The sequence below is a fragment of the Passer domesticus genome, chromosome 4, assembly GCF_036417665.1.
Source record: "Passer domesticus isolate bPasDom1 chromosome 4, bPasDom1.hap1, whole genome shotgun sequence".
NCBI classification, from domain to species: Eukaryota; Metazoa; Chordata; class Aves; order Passeriformes; family Passeridae; genus Passer; species Passer domesticus.
In genome coordinates this window covers 83513471-83533426 of record NC_087477.1, presented here as the reverse complement: position 1 = coordinate 83533426, position 19956 = coordinate 83513471, and the positions used below count along the sequence as shown (strand labels likewise).

General features: G+C 57.7%; 2 protein-coding genes across 3 annotated transcripts in view; one reads left to right on the top strand and one right to left on the bottom strand.

Annotated features, from left to right (window-relative positions):
* RAB11FIP5 (RAB11 family interacting protein 5) overlaps positions 1-11554 on the top strand; it is a 40040-nt gene extending 28486 nt beyond the window's left edge. Inside the window, exons 4-6 of one of the 2 annotated variants that reach the window (XM_064419179.1) lie at positions 1112-3478; positions 9156-9336; positions 10153-11554. In XM_064419179.1, coding sequence (XP_064275249.1) covers positions 1112-3478; positions 9156-9336; positions 10153-10365 — 2761 coding nt within the window. In that variant the 3' untranslated portion in view covers positions 10366-11554. The remainder of the gene's footprint in view (positions 1-1111; positions 3479-9155; positions 9337-10152) is intronic. The other variant, XM_064419180.1, reaches the window with a different exon arrangement.
* A 6169-nt stretch (positions 11555-17723) lies between these two features.
* Positions 17724-19339, bottom strand: LOC135299771 (splicing factor YJU2-like). The gene has a single exon (XM_064419178.1). It carries the CDS (start codon positions 18935-18937, stop codon positions 17975-17977), a length of 963 nt encoding a protein of 320 aa, XP_064275248.1. The 5' UTR covers positions 18938-19339; the 3' UTR covers positions 17724-17974.
* Between the last annotated feature and the right edge of the window lie 617 nt (positions 19340-19956).

Genomic DNA, 19956 nt, shown 5'->3' with positions numbered 1-19956 from the left:
GAGGGATGTGGGGTGTCCATGCACACCCCCCTTTGTGATGTGAAACCTCTGAGCCTGGTGAGCCTCCTCGGGGTGGTGACTCCTCATGGCTGGAGTTGTTCCCAGAGGAAGATCAAGGCAATCCCAAAGAGAGGTCCCTCAGTCCTGCTTGAGCAGGCAGCAGGGCGCTGTCAGCCTCGCTTGGGTGAGGTTCTGAATTCCAGGTGTGCTGAATCCCTTCCACCTGGGGGTCCCCCTGGGGTTTCAGGCATCTCGGGATCCCGGGCAGTGACGTGACAAGGGCGTGTGGGAGGCAGGGCAGAGCCCAGAGTGGGGACAGGGCCCTGTGCTGGCCACCTGCTCCCTCCTGCTGGGCTCTTGTTCCTCGGCCTCCCTCAGCCCTGTCCCTCCCTCCTGTGCAACTGTGAGCTCCGTGTGTGCTCCCACCCTGGTCATGATGGGAAACCAGGCAGGGGGCACTGGGGTGAACTGGGAAGGGCTCTGTGTGCCTGCACTGGTTCAGGTGACCCTGATCCAAGAGCCCGGGCTGCTCCTCGTGCTCCACCTGCCCCGGGTGCCGCCAGCACCGGGACAAACTCACCGGGCCGGTCCTTGGGCTGCAGGAGGTGGGGAAACCTCTCTGGCTCCTGGGCGTGCTGAGGCAGAAGGGGAGCGTGGAGGAGTGTCCCGGGAGCACCTTCCTGGGTGTCGTGCATGCCCCTTCCACGCCGTGACTCCATAATCATTGCTGTGCCTAACCAGAGCCAGGCATGGATTTGGTCATTGCGCTGCTTTGGTCTGTGGTGTGTGTGGTGTGTGCTTCCAGCCCTGTCACAGCATTAACCAGGAGGACTGTTCTGTCTTCCCTCCACAGCCTGGAAGTGTCTCCTCAGGTAGAAACCAGCTCAGATGCTCCTTCTCATTCTGCTCCCTGCTCCCCTGCCCCGTGCCCCGCTGCCCTTCCCGCTAGCATGCCGAGCTCTAACCTCCCTCCCGCTCCTGGAGACAGACAGGCCGGATGCTTGGCCCTCACCAACCCATTCCTCAACTCCCTGCAGAGCAATCCCTTCTTTGAGGAGCTCCTCGCTGACCAGGTACTAAATTCTCCTTCACCTACTCACTTTCTCTCTAGTTTCCCGCCTGGGCCGCGTGCTGCGCCAGAGGTCGCTGGGAGCTTTTATTCCTCTGAGGATTGCAGTCCCTCTGCCTCCCCAAGGCAGGCTGACCCCGAGGGGGAGTCTCCAGCCCAGAGCGTTGGTGTCCCCGTGCCAGAAACCACTCCCCCAGCACCGGGAGAGCTCCCTCCTGCCGACAGCGAGCCCGCCGTCCCCCCGCTGCCCTCGGAGTGGGACGATACCTTCGATGCCTTTGCCACCAGCAGGCTCAAACCAGAGCGCAAGAAGGAGAACTTCTTTGCCTCGGTGGCAGCAGAGGGCATGGCTTTCATCGATGACCCCGACAGAGCCAGCCCGACGGAGAGCTCAGCGGGGCCGCCCTGCCGGAAGGGCTCCAAAGTGTTCGAAAACGCCCCTGAAATCCCTGCAGCTCTCCGCTCTTGGACAAATTTCTCCACTTTAGACGTGGGGGCCAACCTGGTGAGCACCACCCAGGAGGCCACGGTGATCGAGGACGTGCTGAGCCCCGTGTCTGCAGGGTCCATGGCCAGGAGGAGGAAAAGCAGCACGCCCACGGTCTGGACAGCCGCGTTCGCCTCGGGCAACCCCGGGGACAGAGAGGCCTCAGCAGCACTGAGCACCGACAGCAGCGCTAGGGAGGAAGGGGACAGCGGCGAGGAGGAGCCCAGCAGCACGGGGACGAACGGCTGGATGACCATAGCCACGGAAAGCGCCGCCGAGCCCTCGGAGAGCGCCGGGCAGCGTGCGGCTCCCCAGGGCCCCTTCGGCCCGCGCCCGCCCTTCCTGGGCGAGGGCACCTTCGAAGGGCAGAGCTCCTCCCGTGCCGCCCACCGTGTGCTCCCCAGGAGCTCCTTCCCCCCCGAGGCCCTGCCCGGCGGCGCCGTGGCGGCCGTGCCCCCGCGGGTGCTGGGGGACGTGGCGGGGCGGAGGTTCCCCGAGGAGCCCGGGGCCGGCCGGGAGGACACCCTGGACATCCGCAGCTCGGTGTTCCGCCTGCAGGCCAGCATGCGCCTGGAGGCCAGCGACGGCCTCCTCAAGTTCAGCTCCGACATCCGCGAGAGGCACATGGTGCTGGCCCCGTGGGCAGCGCCCCAGGGCCACCAGGAGCCACCGCCCGGCCTGGCCCTGCCGCCCCCCAAACCCCCCCGGCGCTTCGCAGCCGTGGGGGACGGCGAGGAGGAGGAGAAGGAGCCTGGTGGCACCCAGCAAGGCAAACAGGAGCCATGGGAAGACTCGGAGGGCCCAAGAGCAGAGATGGAGTTGGCAGGGAGCCGTGGGAGCGGCGAGCCCTCCGTGGCAGCTCCTCCCAGCCTGCCCACACCGGGAGAGGACGCCGCTGAGGCCGGGAGCGAGATCCCAGCGTCTGAGCGTGCCAGAGCTGCTGCTGTGGACTCAGGAGCTGGCTTGGGGACAGGGGACACCCCTGTGGGGGAGCAGCCATCAGAGATGAATGACACAGATGTGGCCGAGCAGTTTGAGACTTGCACATCCAAGTTCTCCCTGGATGGACTGGACCAGTCGGGTGCTGAGGAGAGCTGGAGCCAGCCCCGTTTATCCCCTCAGGGGGCCACAGACACTGCCAAGTGGGAAACAGCCTCCAAGCAGGAGCTGTTCCCTGAGGAGCTCAGTATTTCAGGACTAAGCCCACCTTCCAAGCTAGACCTGGGCCAGCCGAGCAGCTGGGCAGCTCTGGAAGAGCAGGAGGCAGCTGGGCATCCACACCCTCAGCCCCAAAGGTCAGAATGCAGGCAGAGTCCATCCCAGCTGGAGCTGGCGTGCCTGGATGGTGAGGGGCGAGCAGGAGAGCAGCCCGAGCCCCGTGCCCCTCCCGAGGAGACAGAGCAGGGCAGGACCCCCACCAGCGAGCAGCCCGAGGGGCACTGGGCAGAGAGCAGGGTAGACTTCAAGAAAGCCGATTTCTGGAAGCCAGATAGGGCAGAGAGGCACACACAGGGAGCTTCAGCCCTGAGAAACCCCTTCACCCTGGCGCTGAGCCCGAACTCCCCGAGCAACCCCTTCGTGGAGAAGCCCCCAGCCCCTGTCCCTGTGCAAGCCGTGCTGCCCGAAAAGCTCGAGCAGGGCGACTCCAGCTTCCGCAGCCCGCAGGAGGAGCCCCCCGGGCACGGCTTGCAGCCCACTAACGCTACCCCCCTGCATGTCAGCCAGCCCCTGGCCTCCTCCACCCCTTTCCTCGTGGCTGCCACTAACCCCGAGCCGTGTGGCCCCCCCCGGCCCCCCGCGGGGGTCCCCGCCAGCCGCGCCGCCGCCCGCCCGCGCCCGCAGCCCGCGGAAGCTTCGGCGCTCCTGGTTCTGCCCAGGGAGACACGGCCGGCTGAGGAGCCCCGTGGCCAGCAGAGCACCAGGTGAGCACTGCGGGAAGGCGAAGGGCGTGTGTGTGTGGGAGAGGTGAGCCCCCTCTGCTCCCGGCCCCCTCTGCTCCCGGCAGGGCTGCACCCGGCTGGGCTGGCTCCAAGGAGGCTGCTCCAGGCTGCAGCTCCTGTTCCCTCAGCTTCCCCTGGGCACAGAGAGCCCAGCCCCAGCTGCTGGGAGCCTTGGCTCTCTGGGGTGCTGGGGGAGTGGCTGCTGGTGTCCAGTGTGGCCATGCACCCACGACCTGCCCCAGCTGGAAATTGAGAGCTGCACCCACCTTGCGCCCCGTGCTGATTTTGGCTCCATCATGGCCCCTGTGCTTGCAGAAGAAATGCCTCTTCCATGCCTGCCAGGAGAGCTTGTGGCTGTTTGTGCTCTCCTGAGCTCGCTCATGGCATGTGCACAGCTGCTGCCCCTGCCCTCGCCATCCATCCAGCTTTGGCTGCTTTCCTCTCAGGTGCCCATCGGGTACTGAAAACCTTCTCTCCATAGCAAAAAAAGAGGTTTTCCACCAGGGCAAAATGCCCCTCTGCCCTCCCTCCTGCCAAGATGCCCATTGGTGATGAAGCACGTGGGATTTAGCCTTGAGGCTGATGGGAATGGGAAGGGTGGAAAGAAGGGGCTGTTCCTCCTGCCAGGTCAGTCCTGGCTCTGTACAAATGCCACGAAGCAAAGCTGGTGAGTTCAGGGCATGGAGTCCTGCTCTGTGTCCTTCAGTCCATCTCCTTTTCCTGGTACTCCTTCCCTGCTCTGCCTGGGCTCTGCCTGCCCAGGGGATTAACCAAGCTCCAGCAGGGATTTATTGATCAGCCTCGCTCATCCTGAGGCAAATGGAGCTTCCTGGGGGCACCAAAATGGTAAAATCCCACCTGAACAAGATCGGTTGTGGCCCTGGGGGATGGGGCCAGCAGAACTCGCTGAGCTCCAGTCCTCCCACCAGGGGATCTCTCCCTGGGTTGAGCACGAGGTGCAAAGTGATCTGGGGAGCAAAGACAGCATCTGGCTGGGTCTGTCACATGACATTTTTTCTTCTTCCTTAAGCCAGATCCTCCCATCATTTTTAATTGGATTATTCATCCGCCAGCAGATAGCCTTCTTCAAAATTTGCAGGGCTGCTGCCCAGAAACAGGGGTTTTGTTATGCTTCATGGAAAGAGAAGTGTCCTGTGATCCCAGAGGGATAACTGGGGCAGTGAGGGAGGTACAGGAGTCCGTGCTGGTAGAACCTGCTCGTGGCCATCCCAGCCTTGCCTGTGCATCCATGCAGGCCTGGCTGGCCCCTGGGATGGAATGGGCTGGGACCCCAGAGCTGAAATCCTGGATATCAGTGCTGGCTTCTGTCGTGACACGTGGCCAGGAGCTCCTGAACTTCCCTGCTTGGGTTCCTCCAGCATGTTTTGGATAACGCTGTGACTGAGGAACCTCTGAAGAGCTCCTGAGGCCTCTGGGAAGGCTCTGAGGTTCTGAACTGCTTTACAGGACTGGGGAGATGTGAGAACTGTCCCAGGGTGAGGGAGGAAGGGTGGAAGGGATCTTTTCCCAATCCCCATGGCCATGCTTCCCTTCCCAGGATCATCTCCTGTTGGAATCGCCAGAGGCACACAGATGAGGGCAAGAAAAAAGGTGGGAGGGAAAAGGAAATCCTTCAGCCTTGGAACGGGCATTAAGTGCTGGCTGGAACAAAGGGCTCTGCAGGTGAAGGGGAGAGGGCACTGCTGTGGGGTGTGAGAGCTTGGGGTGAGGGGCTTCAGTGGGGTCCCACGGCCCTTCCCAAGGGGCCAGAGGCTCTTTGGTCCTCCTGTGTGGCTGCTGGGGCAAGGCAGCATCAGCTGCACCCCGCTGTGTGCAGGGCCCTTTGCTGCTCCCGGGGACCGGGCAGGATGGAGCCTGCACTGCTGGGGACAGCTCACCCCCTGGGACAGGAGGGACCCAGGGACAGCCTGGGAGCGTGCTGGGGAGCTCCCCTGCCTGGGATCCAGCAGCTGTGCAGCTCCTGCTGCATTGGGATCCAGCAGCTGTGCAGCTCCTGTGCATTGGAGTCCAGCAGCTGTGCAGCTCCTGCTCCCTTGGCTGTGGGGCTGGCCCAGCATCCTGTGGCACTTGCAGGTGACAGGACTGGGGGTGTCCCAGGTGGTGGCACAGGCTGTGCCTCCCTCGTGTCAGGAGTGCAGAGAGTGCCGTGTTCCGAAAATGGTGCCAGGTTGGGTCACCTCACCTTGGTGATCCCGCGGAGCCCCTGGAGCTGGGAGCGTGGCTTGGCCCAGCCAGGGCCAGCCTGGAGAGCTGACCCCCAGCCCAGCCATTCCCCTCCTCCTCTAGAGCCCTGCTCCATGGAGGGCTGGCCCCTGGGGCTGTGTGGTGCTCCAGGCACAGCAGCTGGGCCATGGGAGAGGGATTCCCTGGGATTGCTTCTCTGTGAGGAGCATTTTGATGAGCATTTAAAGGCTCCCTTTGGGAGCTGCTGAGGGAAATGCAGCTGGCTTTTCCCTGTGCTCTGCAGTGACCTTGGGAGCACCAGTGAAAGCTGGGACAGGGCAAGGCTGGCTCAGAGAGGGGGACAGGGCTGGGCCAGTGTCACCCTGAGATGTTCCATCTTGGCCCTAAGCTCCATCATGACTCAGATCCACTTGGGATGCAGTTCTGGGTTAGGAGCTGGTGAGCAGCTGATTCCATGCTCCAGTTAATGTTCATGGACCAGCAGAGGAATCTGGTCCAGCTTCTTGGAAGGTGCACCAGCCCTTCAGACCTGGTGTGAGGTGTGATCTCCCCTGCTCCTCCGGAAGGACCTGGTGCCACCATCCCAGCACAAACCCAGCTCAAGGAATGTCTCCAGCTCTTGGATCCTGCCAGGGACACCCGGAGCAGGCAGAGCCCTGCTCTGCTCAGCCCAGCCCTGCACCCTCAGTGGGAAGCAGGAGAATAATGATTTCTTTTCAAAAGTGCCTTTCCCAGCCCTGCAGCAGTGACTGTTCCCACTGGCCACGGGGCTGACAGCTGCCTGTCACCGCCCCTGGGTGGGAATATCTCCCTGTTTCAAACCCCTCCAAGCATTCCCTCTGCCTTCCAGGGCAGCTTGGTCCCAGGGAGGCTCCCAGCCATGCTCTGGTTGTAGCTCTGTGCTGGCTGTGGGGTGCACAAGGTGACAGTGACATGTGGGCTCAGCCTGGCTGTGATGGGCAGCCCTGGTGGCTCTCCCAGCCCTCTGTCCTGCAGTGTCCTGGTGCTTGTAGCTCCTGCTCAGCGTTTAGTCCCAGTGGGCAGTGCTGGAGCCTCCTGTGCAGAGCAGCAGCTCCTGCAGCCCCTGGCACTGTCAGTGGCTCCCCTGAGGGCTGTGGGATCCCTCTCCATCCTTGCCAGCTGCCCAGGAGTGCTGGGCTCCGTCCTTGTGCTTGGACAGCTCTGCCAAGGGATCAGAGAATCACAGAGTGTGCTGAGCTGGGAGAGACCCACCAGAGTCATCCATCCAGCCCTGGCCCTGCCCAGACCCCCAAATCCCACCCTGGCATCCCTGGAGCGCTGCCCAAAGGCTCCTGGAGCTCTGGCAGCCTCGGGGCCGTGCCCATTCCCTGGGCAGTGCCAGCACCCTCTGGGGAAGAGCCTTTCCTGATCTTAGACTGACCTGCCCTGGCACAGCCCCAGCATTCCCTGTTCCTGTCCCTGGGCACCAAAGGGACGAGATCAGAGCTGCCCCTGTGCTGTCCCTCGGGAGGAGCTGATCCTTTGGCTTGCTGGAGCAGGTTGGTGGCTGCCAGTGCTGTCCCCTCCCAGCACAGGGACAGCAGGGCATCATCGTGGTTGAAGAGGATTTCCATGTCCTTGGTGTGTCCTGATCCTGTTTCCATCCCCGTGGATGGACGTTTGGATGTTTCCATCCCCGTGGATGGAGGTTTGGATGTTTCCATCCCCGTGGATGGACGTTTGGTGTTTCCATCCCAGTGGATGGAGGTTTGGGTGTTTCCATCCCCGTGGATGGACGTTTGGATGTTTCCATCCCCGTGGATGGAGGTTTGGATGTTTCCATCCCCGTGGATGGAGGTTTGGATGTTTCCATCCCCGTGGATGGACGTTTGGTGTTTCCATCCCCGTGGATGGACGTTTGGGTGTTTCCATCCCAGTGGATGGACGTTTGGGTGTTTCCATCTCAATGGATGGAGGTTTGGTGTTTCCATCCCCATGGATGGATGTTTGGATGTTTCCATCCCCATGGATGGAGGTTTGGGTGTTTCCATCCCCATGGATGGAGGTTTGGATGTTTCCATCCCCATGGATGGATGTTTGGGTGTTTCCATCCCCATGGATGGAAGTTTGGGTGTTTCCATCCCCATGGATGGAAGTTTGGATGTTTCCATCCCAGTGGACAGATATTTGGATGTTTCCATCCCAGTGGATGGAGGTTTGGGTGTTTCCATCCCAGTAGATGGAGGTTTGGATGTTTCCATCCCAGTGGATGGAGGTTTGGGTGTTTCCATCCCAGTGGATGGACGTTTGGATGTCTCCATCCCAGTGGATGGAGGTTTGGGTGTTTCCATCCCAGTGGATGGACGTTTGGATGTCTCCATCCCAGTGGATGGACGTTTGGATGTTTCCATCCCAGTGGATGGACGTTTGGATGTTTCCATCCCAGTGGATGGACGTTTGGATGTCTCCATCCCAGTGGATGGACGTTTGGATGTCTCCATCCCAGTGGATGGAGGTTTGGATGTTTCCATCCCAGTGGACAGATACTTGGGTGTTTCCATCCCAAGGATGGTGCAGAGCTGTGCCTGCTCCTTGCAGGGAGGGAGCATCAGGTCACTTCTCTTTCCATCACTCTGACAAGGAACTGGACTTTGTTCAAACCCAGAAAGAACCTTTTGGGTGAAGAGTGAGGCAAAAATAAATGAAAATCTAATTCCCCCTAACTGGCTCCTCACCCTCCTTTTGGCCTCGTGGAGGGGGCAAATTCTGTGGTGGCTTTCAGGCAGGGGACATTGAACTCTTGGGCTGGAGCCCCAGTGGTGACCCCAGAGTAATCCGGGGGTCCCTGGGCAGCAGAAAGCTGTTCTGGGCAGTGGTGCAGCAGGCTCTGATCACACTGGAGCTGTGTTGGAAGCCCTGGCACTCGGGCAGTGGGTGCAGCAGGCTCTGATCACACTGGAGCTGTGTTGGAAGCCCTGGCACTCGGGCAGTGGGTGCAGCAGGCTCTGATCACACTGGAGCTGTGTTGGAAGCCCTGGCACTCGGGCAGTGGGTGCAGCAGGCTCTGATCACACTGGAGCTGTGTTGGAAGCCCTGGCACTTGGGCAGTGGGTGCAGCAGGCTCTGATCACACTGGAGCTGTGTTGGAAGCCCTGGCACTCGGGCAGTGGGTGCAGCAGGCTCTGATCACACTGGAGCTGTGTTGGAAGCCCTGGCACTCGGGAGTTGTGACCCACAGCGTTCCCAGTGAGGTGGGCAGTGCAGTACCAGCATCTCAGCCAAACGTGTGCTGGATCTCCTTATCTCCTGCCTGGGTGGGAGCAGCTCCACGGGCCCTGCCCTGCCCTGCTGGCTCTCCTCAGAGCAGGAGAGGTGTGGGAGGCACAGACCCCTGGGTTCAGCTGCTCCTCAGTCCCCTGGGGGTGCCATCCCTGTTCAGGGCCAGCGAGAGGGAGCTCTGGGGGTGCTGACTGTCCCACCCTTGTGCCCGCAGCCCCCACCCCGTGAAGCCCCTGAGTGCTGTGCAGGAGGGCTCCAGCGAGAGGAAGCAGCAGCACAGGGCCAGCCTGAGCTCGGCGCTGAGCAATGGCCTGGAGAGGCTGAGGACAGTGACCACGAGCAGCGTCCAGCCCCTGGCGCCCTCCCAGCCGGACAAAACCGAGCCCAAGCTGAAGGTAGGAGGCTGTGCCACACCTGCTGCAGGTGTGCTGCTGGCAGGGGCAGGGCCTGCCATGGGCTGGGTGAGGGTGCAGGCCTTGGGCTGCTCTGCCTCTCTTCTGCCATGGGTTCTGCACCTCCTCACCCCATTGTCCTCCTGTCACCTGCCTTGCTTTGGGGGTGGTGTTGTCCAGTGTGTGAGTGAACCCCTGCTTGTAGAAATGTGGGGTGGGTTGGGTTGGAAGGGACTTTAAATCCCATCCAGAGCCACCCCTGCCATGGGCAGGGACACCTCCCGCTGTCCCAGGGTGCTCCAAGCCCCATCCAACCTGGTCTCCACAAGGTATGGAAGGTGGAAGGTGTAGTAGCTGCCTGCCTGATGCCCTCAAGGGTTCCTCATCCTGGCAGGGGGAAGGTCCTTTCTGGAGCTTTGCTGACCTGGATATACTCCAAACGCTGCTGTGCTGGGGCCAGCAAAGCACCTGGGGCACCTCTGGGGACACAGGGTGTTCTGAGCGTGATCCCTCCATCCCTTTGTCCACTCCCATTCCGTTTGTCTCCCCAGTGTCACATGGAAAACGCTGCTGGGGTTCACCTGATTGAAGGATGAGCACAACCCTGTGGGTCTCAGAAGCCCTGTGGGTGCTGCAGGGAGTTCAGCTGGTGCTTTATGAGCACACGAGGTCTCTGTGGTCCCCTGTGCTGCTCCTGCCTCTCCAGTTTGGAAAGACAGACATGGGGAGCAGGAGTGCTCTGGCTGTCGCTGCATGCTGCAAACACTACCAGAGCAGAGGTTTCAGTCCCAGTCCCTGAATGTCCCTCTTGCTTCCCAGCAGGACCCAGCCCAGCTGGACCAGTCGGCCAAGTATTACCACCTGACCCACGACGAGCTGATCCAGCTGCTGCTGCAGAAGGAGGGCGAGCTGAGCAAGAAGGAGGAGCACATCCAGGAGCTGGAGAACTACATTGACCAGCTGCTGGTGCGCATCATGGAGCAGTCCCCCACGCTGCTGCAGATCCCCCTGGGCGGGGGCCAGGCCCCGTGAGCCCGCCGGGGCAGCAGCACCCAGCAGAGCTGTGCCCCCCGAGCACGCTGCCAACGCCCCCCAGCCCTCCTCCCACCCGAGGCCTGCAGTGGCTTCTGTCCCCAGAGTTAGCAGGGAGGGTCACCTGCTCCTTCCCAGCCCAAGCTTAGCCCAGCTCGGCTCCAGGGAGCTGTAGGGTGGTGGGAGCACCCTATGGGGAGGAGCAGAGCCCTCCCCACGAGGCAGTTCCATTGCTGTGACCGAGTGCCACCTCCCGGGCACTCCTCCTGCCACCTCCCGGGCACTCCTCCTGCCAGAGCTTTAACTGACCCCTGGATATCCAAGAGCTGGAAACCATCTCCTCGTGACTTCATCCTGCTGCTGCTCCTCTGCCCGCACTCCTCCTCTCTGCCCTGAGGGTGGTGTCCCCTGGCTGCTGGGTGGTGTTGGGCTGGCGGGTGACACTGGGGACACTGAGTCCCAGTGAGGCTCCCTCAGCACGTTCCTGGCCAGAGCCTGTGGGACGCCCCTTCCCTCCCGCCCCAGTTACCCCCAGTGAAGGGTGAAGAGCCAGCTCCAGTTTGTGCCACTCCCTCACCACGCCTGTGGGAGATGCTCCACAAAGGGACAGCGCCGGGCCTGGGGTGGTGTCAGAGCCTGGCTGGGCCATGCTGGCTCTGTCACAGCACCAGTGCCAGGGTGACACTGCCTGGACTGGGAATATGGCAAAGGGAACACGGGCTGGTGTCCCAGCAGTGCTGCAGGAGATCCTCTGCACGCCCCACCCAGCAGGGACCAGGAGTGCAGAATCCACACTGAATTCCACCTCAGTATTCCAAGGAATGCCTGCTCACAGCTGCCCCACCCTGCCTGTGCCTCATCTGTCCAGCACAGCCAGAAACTGCCCCCAGAGCAAGCCTGGGGGGTCTGACCCCTCTGCAGGGCCCCTGTGGGGTCAGGCACCCCAAACCCTCCTGGCACAGCCCAGAATTCCCAAATCCTGGCAGGGCAGTGCCCAGCCTGCTCCCCTGATGGCATCCACACGCTGGGACCAGCTCTCCAGGGCAGTGCCCAGCCTCAGGGGCAGCTCTGTCCCTGCTGGCCCCTGAGTGACCTCCCAAAGATGTAGCAGCGTGAGACCGCGACTCTTTTCTTTGTTCCAGTTGTAAACTTGTCTGTTGCAATTTTCATCAAATTCAGTATATGATTTCTTCTGGTGTGCCAATTTCCCTTTTTGTTTCCAGTTTTGAAGTAAAGGAGTGTTTGGGGTGAGGGTAGTAAGCTGGCCAAGGCTACAGGGACCCCCTTGAAGGCCTGAGGGGATCCCATACTCAGTCTCCACAGATAAGGAACACTCCTGGGGCAGCACTTTGGGATGGAGTGAGGATGAAGAAAGTGTAGGACTGGTGTAATTGCACCAGTGTGGAGGGGTATAATTTTTGTCAAATGGGGTTACATCTTTCCTATGGGTAGACCTAACAAGTTCAAGGTGGGTCAGGTGTTGGTTGGGAGGTTGATACTGAAATTGGACACAGTACTGAGCTTTGGAGGACCCCAAAAGCTTTAATTCCTGGGGTTCCTCTGGTGCTCGAGGCAGGGTCCTGGTCCACCCATCCCAAATGCCTGCTGGACTGGGTTTCTTATCTGTGTGTGGGAATTCATTTGCTGCTAAGGAATCCCCAGCAGGCACGTTGCCAGCAGGTTGACCACACTGCCCATGGCCAGGCAGGGATTGTCTTGCTGTAAGTCCTGGCCAGTGTGACCCACATGTTCTGACTGGGCTGAGGGACAGCCCATGCACCAGCTGATGGAAAGGTGAGCAGCACCCAAAATCCTGTCTGGAGCAGCTGGGGATTCCCTGCCAGCAGAAACATGGCAGGGTGCTTGGGATGAGTGGATCTGCGAGTTTGAAAAAATGGATTTTTAGACTTACATGGCTTTAACAGCCCCTCATATCTTCCCATCTCATTCCCTCAGTTTTTACTGAGTTGAAAAGGGGAGGGAGAACAAGAGGGGATAACAGTGCAACAAATTAAAGAGGGGTAGCAGTAAAACCAACTAAAGTGCAGAACAGTGAGCGAATGAAACTCAACAGTCTTACCATCTTCTGGAGCAGTGCAGAGTCATCTTGTGTGACAAATGTCTGCTTTTACAGTCCTGTCCTTCTCCTGAGCTTGATCTCTCTTCTGTCTCTGAGGCCAGGAGGAGTGTCTCTGGATGCTGCTGCACGTGGCAGTTTGATGTACAGCCTGACATTCCTGCCTGGAATCCACCTTGGGCCAGACCCTGTAGATATGCAAGCATAGCCTCTCCCCCAGTAATTAATTTAAATGGGCCCATTATTTGTTTGGATTCGGGGTCTTTGATCAGCACAGGGGGTTTCTCTGTGAGCTGAGCTCTGTGCATGCTGGAGAAGTGCCTGACAGTGGGGGGAATTGGCTGCACTAATGAATTATTAAGAAAATTGATGGCATAAAGAGCCTTACATAATCTTTCTACATTCAGTAGTGTTCCAACTCCCCCGTGCTGCTGGCCAAGGACTCTCGTGAGTGTACAGTGAGCCCTCTCTACAGCAGATTGCCCTGCTGGTGAGGGGAACGCCAGTGCTGTGTTTCACCCCGCATTGATCTGGAACTGTCTGAAACTTCTGGAGGTGTAAGCAGGACCATTATCAGTTTGGAGAATGCCTAGGGTGGAAAACACTAGGAGGAAATGTTGGATGCCATCTTTTGTCTTTTCTCCTGCATGGGCTGATGCAAACACTGCCCCAGAGAACGTATCTATGGACACATGAATGTATTTTTGTCTCCCAAAAGGTGCATCATGTGTGACATCTGTTTGCCAAAGCTAAAACTTTCGAGGCCTTGGGGGTTAACCCTGGCCCTCACGGAGGGAAAAACAAACTCTTGGCAATTGGGGCACGAGCCCACAATTGCTCTTGCTTGTTCCCTTGGATTTTAAACATCCGGACAAGGGCTGGTGCATTTTGGTGAAAAAACTGATGGCTCAATTTAGCCTGATTAAAAATGTCTGCTAGGGTGGTCTGCACTGCCATGGCTAAAATATCTGCCCTCCAGTTGCCTTCAGTGGCTGGTGCTGGGAGGTCAGGGTGTGACCTCACGTGTATGCTGTGATGTGGTTGCTCTCGGTGGGAGAGGAGGTGTGTTAATTCTGAGAGCAAGCCCTATAAACCTGGATTTGGCACTTCCTCTAACAAGGAATGTTCTGCTCTTTCAGCTATCCCAGCAACACAGGCCGAATCAGTAACTAAATTTAGGGGTTGTTTGAATTTCTCAAAGGCTCTGACAACGGCTGCTAATTCTGCTATTTGTGGGGATCCTCGAGCAATCTGAACATCAGACTCCCACTCCTGAGTGTCAGGATTCTTCCATATCGTAACTGACTTGTGGGATCCCCCTGAACCATCAGTAAATACAGTCTATGCCTTTAGAGGGGTTCTACTTCTTCATGAATTCGGGACCAAATTAAAGCAAGCATGGGATAGTTTATGTTTGGGTAGGTGGATGGAGATTTGGCCTGGGTAGCTGTTCAGAGTGAGCTGGAGGTGCTCATTGGTTTGGAGCAAAGGTTCTAGACTGTTCAATGTCCCTGGAAGGTACATGCCTGTGCATTCACACCCTGCTGGGCTCCTGAGGGGAGCTCTGGCCTTTGTGGTAAGCTGGGCCACACGCTCCTGAGGTGGTGTGATGGTCTTACTGGGTTTGTGTGCTGGAAACCCCCACTCTGTAATTAGGAACTAATCTCTCAGAGTGGCATCCCGCTGGAAAAGGAGCCCATGGACCTTGGGTGACCTACCCAGGATGACAAACTGGAAAGGCAGGGTAGGATCAGCAGTGGGCTTGTCTCGTGGACAGTGCCTCTGATACCTTCTGGATCACTTCATGGGTGTCGTGGTTTGATTTTGGCATAGAGCCAGGGCCTCCATGGCAGGTGTATTTCTAAAATGGTTATTGTGAGATGTGATTCGGGAACAGAACAAAGCAGGCTCTTACTGGGGGATGGAGGGAAAAACACAACACTTTATTAATTACAATATCTGAAAAGGAACACATACAAAGCTAAGAATGAAAACCTTCCAAATACATTCTTCCTCCCCCCTCCCTTTTTTCCACAGAATGAAATAACAGCTTAGATTTCTACCCAATCACCATCTTTCAGGTAATTAACTTCCAGTCTATTACTACCTTTCAAATAATCAACCTTCAAATCTATCAGGGAGAGAGGAGTCCCCCCTTGCACCATAGCTTCTTCTAGAAGCACAGTTGAAACTTCTTGTGCTTCCGTGTCACCCATGGCCTTGCTCAGAGAACATCGGCCCTTGGGACTTCTCCCACCCATGTCCAGGGCTCTCACCACTGGACACGGGCCAGGACTGCTTTTAGGGTTTCCCGTTTAAAGATGCTCCACCCACTTCTAGAAACAGCAGTCTCTCAACTTCGGGACACCAGTCCCCCCCAAATTTCACCCCCTGGGGCCGAGGGGCCTCATGAACAGAGATCTCAAACCCTCTCTGTGGAGACAGAGGGCATCTCACACCCTCCTCAGCCGTCTCTGCTCACGCCGTGGCTTCACTCTTGACTCCCGGGTGTTGCCTCCCCCTAAATACAGTCTCTGGGTCACAGGGAAAAAACACGGGTCTGTCCATGGCCATACAAGAAAGAGTCCAGCCCAAGGCCACTCCATCATCTCTTCCACCCAGGATTCTTCTCTCCTCTTCCAGCTTTCTTCACGCTTGCCCATTTCATCTCCCATCTCTCTCTCCTCACTCTGATTCAGGAGGATTCAGTATTTGTAAGGTTTCTATTAGTCTACCAAGGGGTTAAAATGTTCACTTCTGCCTGCCCAAAGACTCCCACAGCTGCCGGGCACCTTCTCTCGCCGCATCCCCCGCTTCTGCCTGGCCATGCTGCCAGCACAGTCTCTGTCTCTCTCTCCCAGGGCGGGGGCTGCCCAGACACCCCAGGTCTCTTCTACCCCTGCACCTCTCAGGGCTCTGGCCTCCTCCCCACAGGCTGCATGGCCTCCCCTGCCCCACCCAGACACAGCTGGGCAGGGGAGAGGTCAGACTCCACTCACCAACGCTGGATTCTAAAGAGGAAGTTCTTTGGGAATCTCCTGCTTTTAACCCCTGTGTGTTCTCAGAGGCGTATCCAAACCTCAGTGGCTACCACAAGTGCCAATTTCAAATCTGGCCACTGATTGGTTTGACCACAACTTTTCCAAAAACTCACTTCCGGGTCAAACCAAGACAATGAGCCTCCAGTGTGAGGTTCCTGGGGAGTCGAGGCCATCAGGGCCTCTCAGGAGGTTGAAAAGGGGTGATGAGTCCTCAGTTGTGATCCCTAGCAGTGGACAGACCCAGCTGATGCTCCCACACAGCTGATGCAGGTCCCTCAGGGTCCCTGGGTTGTCCTGGATGGTGAGCTGCTGGGGCACGGTGGTCCTTCCACTGGTTCAGAGTCCAAGGTAGGTGTGCTGAATCTTCTCTGTAGAAGTCTCAAATCCTGCTCCCTCGATGGCTTGGACAGTCTGCTTGAGAACAGTCTCCAAGGAAGAGTCAGGCTCAGTGCATGCAAGGACATCATCCATGTAGTGAAGAATTATGGCACCTGGGAACTTCTCCCAAATGCACGAGAGAATGTGGGCAACAAACATTTGGCAGATGGCTCCTGAGTCTTCATCCCTTGAGGAAGAACTTGCCATTGATACCTTCTGAGAGGGGCTTGTCTATTAATGGCACAGAAAATGCAAATCTTGGGGCATCTCTAGGATGGAGTGGGATATTAAAAAAACAGTCCTTAATATCAATGACTGCCAATTTCCAATCTCGGGAGCACTGAAGGTGAGGGAGGCCAGGCTGTAAAGGGCTCATGTCTTCAGTGACCTCATTGGCCTTTCTGAGGTCTTGCAGGAGCCTCCACTTGTCTTTGCCTGATTCATGAATGACAAAGACGGGTGTTCCAAGGGCTTAGATTGCTCCTCCTGCACTAGGGATTCCAGCACCTTTGGTTTGACTTCTGCCAGGGGCCATTGATCCACCCAATTGGGACCATCCCATTTCCATGTGAGTGATGAGGTGGGGCGCTCTGCAGTGGCCCCAGCTGGAAATCCTGTGGGCGTGAAGGGATTTCTGGTCTGGTTCCCCACTGTCTCTGCCCCAAAAAATGACAGGTGCCTTTACCACTAAAGGTCTCACTGTGGCAATTTGACCCTCAGGACCTCCAGTGAGGATTGACCTTTTACTGCACACAGAGGTGGCAGCTGCTCCAGTCCCAGAGATGCCTCCACTGGCTGGCACCAATTCCCAGCCCTGTGGCCACTTGGAGTGAGCAATGATGGTGACATCTGACCCGGTGTCAGCCACACCTGGAAGAGAAACTTTGGTACCTTTGTTAGACAAGCCACATTCTGTAGGATGTCTGCCTTGGCAGAGCATCTCTGCCCAGAAAACCGTAGGATTTTCTGGCAAAACATCAGCCCAGGTGGGTACAAGAAAAGCTTGGGTATAGGTGAGCCCTTAGGTGCCAGGGTGGGTCTGCACATGTTACAGTCACAGTGATCTCATCCATTGGCCCCACAGTCTGGACTTGTGGGAGCACGTGTAACTCATTAACAGTGTCTCCTGTGATTAAAACATCTCCTGGCCCATCAGGATGTGCAGGTTTGCCAGCTGGAGTTCAGCAGATCACCTCATCCTTGGATTCAATAGGAAGGGCACTCACCAGCGTTCTCTGTGTCCCTGCCTGACCACGTTGGTAGGCCTGGGACAGTCAGCACCCTTCCTCACAGCTGGTGGTGTCACAGATGGCTTCTTGGTGCCTCAGGGCTCTGAGGTTGTGGAAAAAGAGGGACAAAACGGCTCAGAAGAAAGATCTTGCAGGAGTTTGGCTGAATCGACCAGCCCTTGAGGTCTTGAGGGTTCTTAGCTGGCCCCTGAGAAATTCCCCAGAACATTGGGGTTTTTTCCCTTGGGGAATTGGAGCACTTGGCTGCAAATTAAAACCCAGTGGCTGGCCAGTGGAGGTGCTTTCAAAGGGCAAATGAGAAGCCCCACGGTCAGGGCGCCAACTTGCAGCAGTGTGGGGTGTAGAAGGTGGAAGCTGCTGCCTAATTCCCAAGAAGCATCTCCTGTGGAAAGGCTCCTTGGGTAGGAATTCAGGCTAGGCAGTCAAGTGCACTTTTTTTGGGGGGGTTTTTAAAAACTTTTTGTGTTTTTTTTTGTTTGTTTTGTTGGTTTTTTGTTGTTTTTGGGTTTTTTTTGTTGTTTTTTTTTTGTTGTTGTTTTTTTTTGTTTTGGGGTTTTTTGGGGGGTTTTTTTGGTTTTTTTGTTTTTTTTTTTTTGGGGGGGGGGTTTCTGCCAGGTCCCATTTATTCTAGAGTTGTGGCTGCTGGAGCCCTGCAGGCACAGGACAGCAGGGAGGGGTTTGTCCCCGAGCTCCTGGGGACATCTAGGGAGGCTGGTGGTGGCAGGACAGCCCTGTCCCCGCAGTGAGGGGCTGGAGGAGCCCCCCAGGCTGTGCAAAGGTGGGATCTGCTCCGTGTGGGGCTCCAGGAGCAGCAGGGAGCAGGGACAGCCCCGTCCCTGCTCTGTCCCCACCCTGGCAGCTCCTCAGCCGCTGGCGCTGTCCTCGCTGTCCTCGCTGTCCTCATAGGCTCCCAGCAAACCCAGCGAGGACGTGGCTGCTGCTGCTGCTGGAGGCGAGCCGGTGGTGGCCGTGCTGCCTGGGGTTTCCATCCCGTTATCCAGGGCAGGATCTGGCTTCTGCTTCCTGCGGGCCACCAGCCCGGCCAGCCGGGCCCTGGTGCTGAGCTTGCCCACGCTGCGCTCCCAGCTCTGCGTCCTCGGCCTCTTGCTCTGGGGGCCCTCCTGCAGGATGGCCGTGGGTTTTGTTTGGGCCGTGGGATTTGGACAGCGCTTTGCTGGTTCCTCGTCAGAGTCAGAATCCACCAGGAGCCGGCGGTTCTGGGCCTGCTCCAGCATGGCCTTCATCTCCTGCTCGTCCTCCTCCTGCTCCTTGCGCCTCTGCTCCTCCTCCAGCTCCTTGTGCTGCTTCAGCATAGCCTCAAAATCCACATTGGCCTGGCGCTGGTTGAGCTCCTTCAGCTCCTGCAGGTTCTCCAGGATCTCCATCTCCAGCTTGGACTCCTTGATTCGGTTCTCCAGGACCTTCATGGGATTGTTGAGCTCCTCCTCTTCCCTCTCCTTCTGCATCCTCTTCTCCTCCTCCTCCAGGAGCTTCTCTGCCTGGAAGTTCCTGGTGGCGCCGTGCTCCATGGCGTAATCCGTGTTCTGGGGGTCTGTCTTGAAGGTGATCTCAGCCAGGCAGCGCGGGCACTTGATGTAGAAGCGGAAGATGGGCAGCCCCAGGTAGGACTCGTTCAGCACCGTCTCCTTGCGGGCGTTGAACTTCTTGCCCTTGTAGATGTACTCCCCACACGTCCTGCACCGCATGTTGAAGGGGGCCATCAGCCTCACCACGTACTGCCGGTCCTTCGGGAGCTTCAGCCTCGGGATCTTGGCGGGATCGAAGTCCGGGGGGTAATATTTGTTCAGCACTTTCCGTTCCGCCATGGCTGCGGCTCCTCCCGCGCCGCTCACCCAGCTGGAGTGAGCCTGGGGCTTAGATGCTGCAAGTGCTGCCTGATTCCCAAAAGGGGTCTTGCCTTGGTTTGAAAAGCCAGGTGAATGCAGGGCAGGAGAAAGCTGCTCCTCTGGGAATGCAGGGCAGGAGAAAGCTGCTCCTCTGGGAATGCAGGGGGCAGAGGCTGCTGTGCTGTTCCAAACCCCAGCTTATATCCAGGCAGGAATGCTTGGCTCCTCCCCTGGGCAGAGCATCTCCCAATGGGATGATGGGGTTTTATCAGTGTGACTCAATGGCCCATTGACATTAGATAATTAACAATAAATGGCCCATTGACATTAGATAATTAACAATAAATGGCCCATTGACAGTAGATATTCCCCAGAGGGAGGATTGGCTGTGGAAGAGATAAAGAAAGCTTCCCAATGAACAGAAGATAACTGCCCCACCTCTGACAGATGGGAACACAATACACAATTAAATCTTTGAACCTAAGGCACATCTCCTGCGGGAAAGGAGTAGGAGTACCCTGCTTGGGCAGGAATTCAGGCAAAGCAGTCCAGTCCACACACCACACTCACCAGGGCTAGCTCAGCCAAGACAGGCAAGAAGGGCCTTTTTGTGATAAATTACAGCAAGGTTTATTCCAGCAGGCTGAAGGGAAATCAGGGACAAAAGATGAGACCATGTGCTCTGCATAATCTTGGTGGCACAAAGGGCAGGGCAGAGGGCACTGCCCTGCAGGGAAGAAGGGGCAGGCACCAGGGATGGCACAGCCTGTGAGGAAACAGGGAAAGGAGGAAACACGAGAATTTGGGACACATGGGGAATGCAGGCTGGGAGGATCAGTGTTGGGAGGCTCCATGAGGAAGTCTTCTCTTTCAGCCTGGGTGGGGAAAACTCTGTGGTAGATCTTTCCAGGGTGAAGCCTGGAGGCTTCAAAGGATTGCACACCTGATTTACCTGGCTGAACTGGAGCTACTGTGGAAGGGGATAGGAAGGAAGTTGT

Excerpts from the sequence above, each read along its gene's own strand:
- LOC135299771 (XM_064419178.1), bottom strand. The coding sequence starts at position 18,937 with ATGGCGGAACGGAAAGTGCTGAACAAATATTACCCCCCGGACTTCGAT.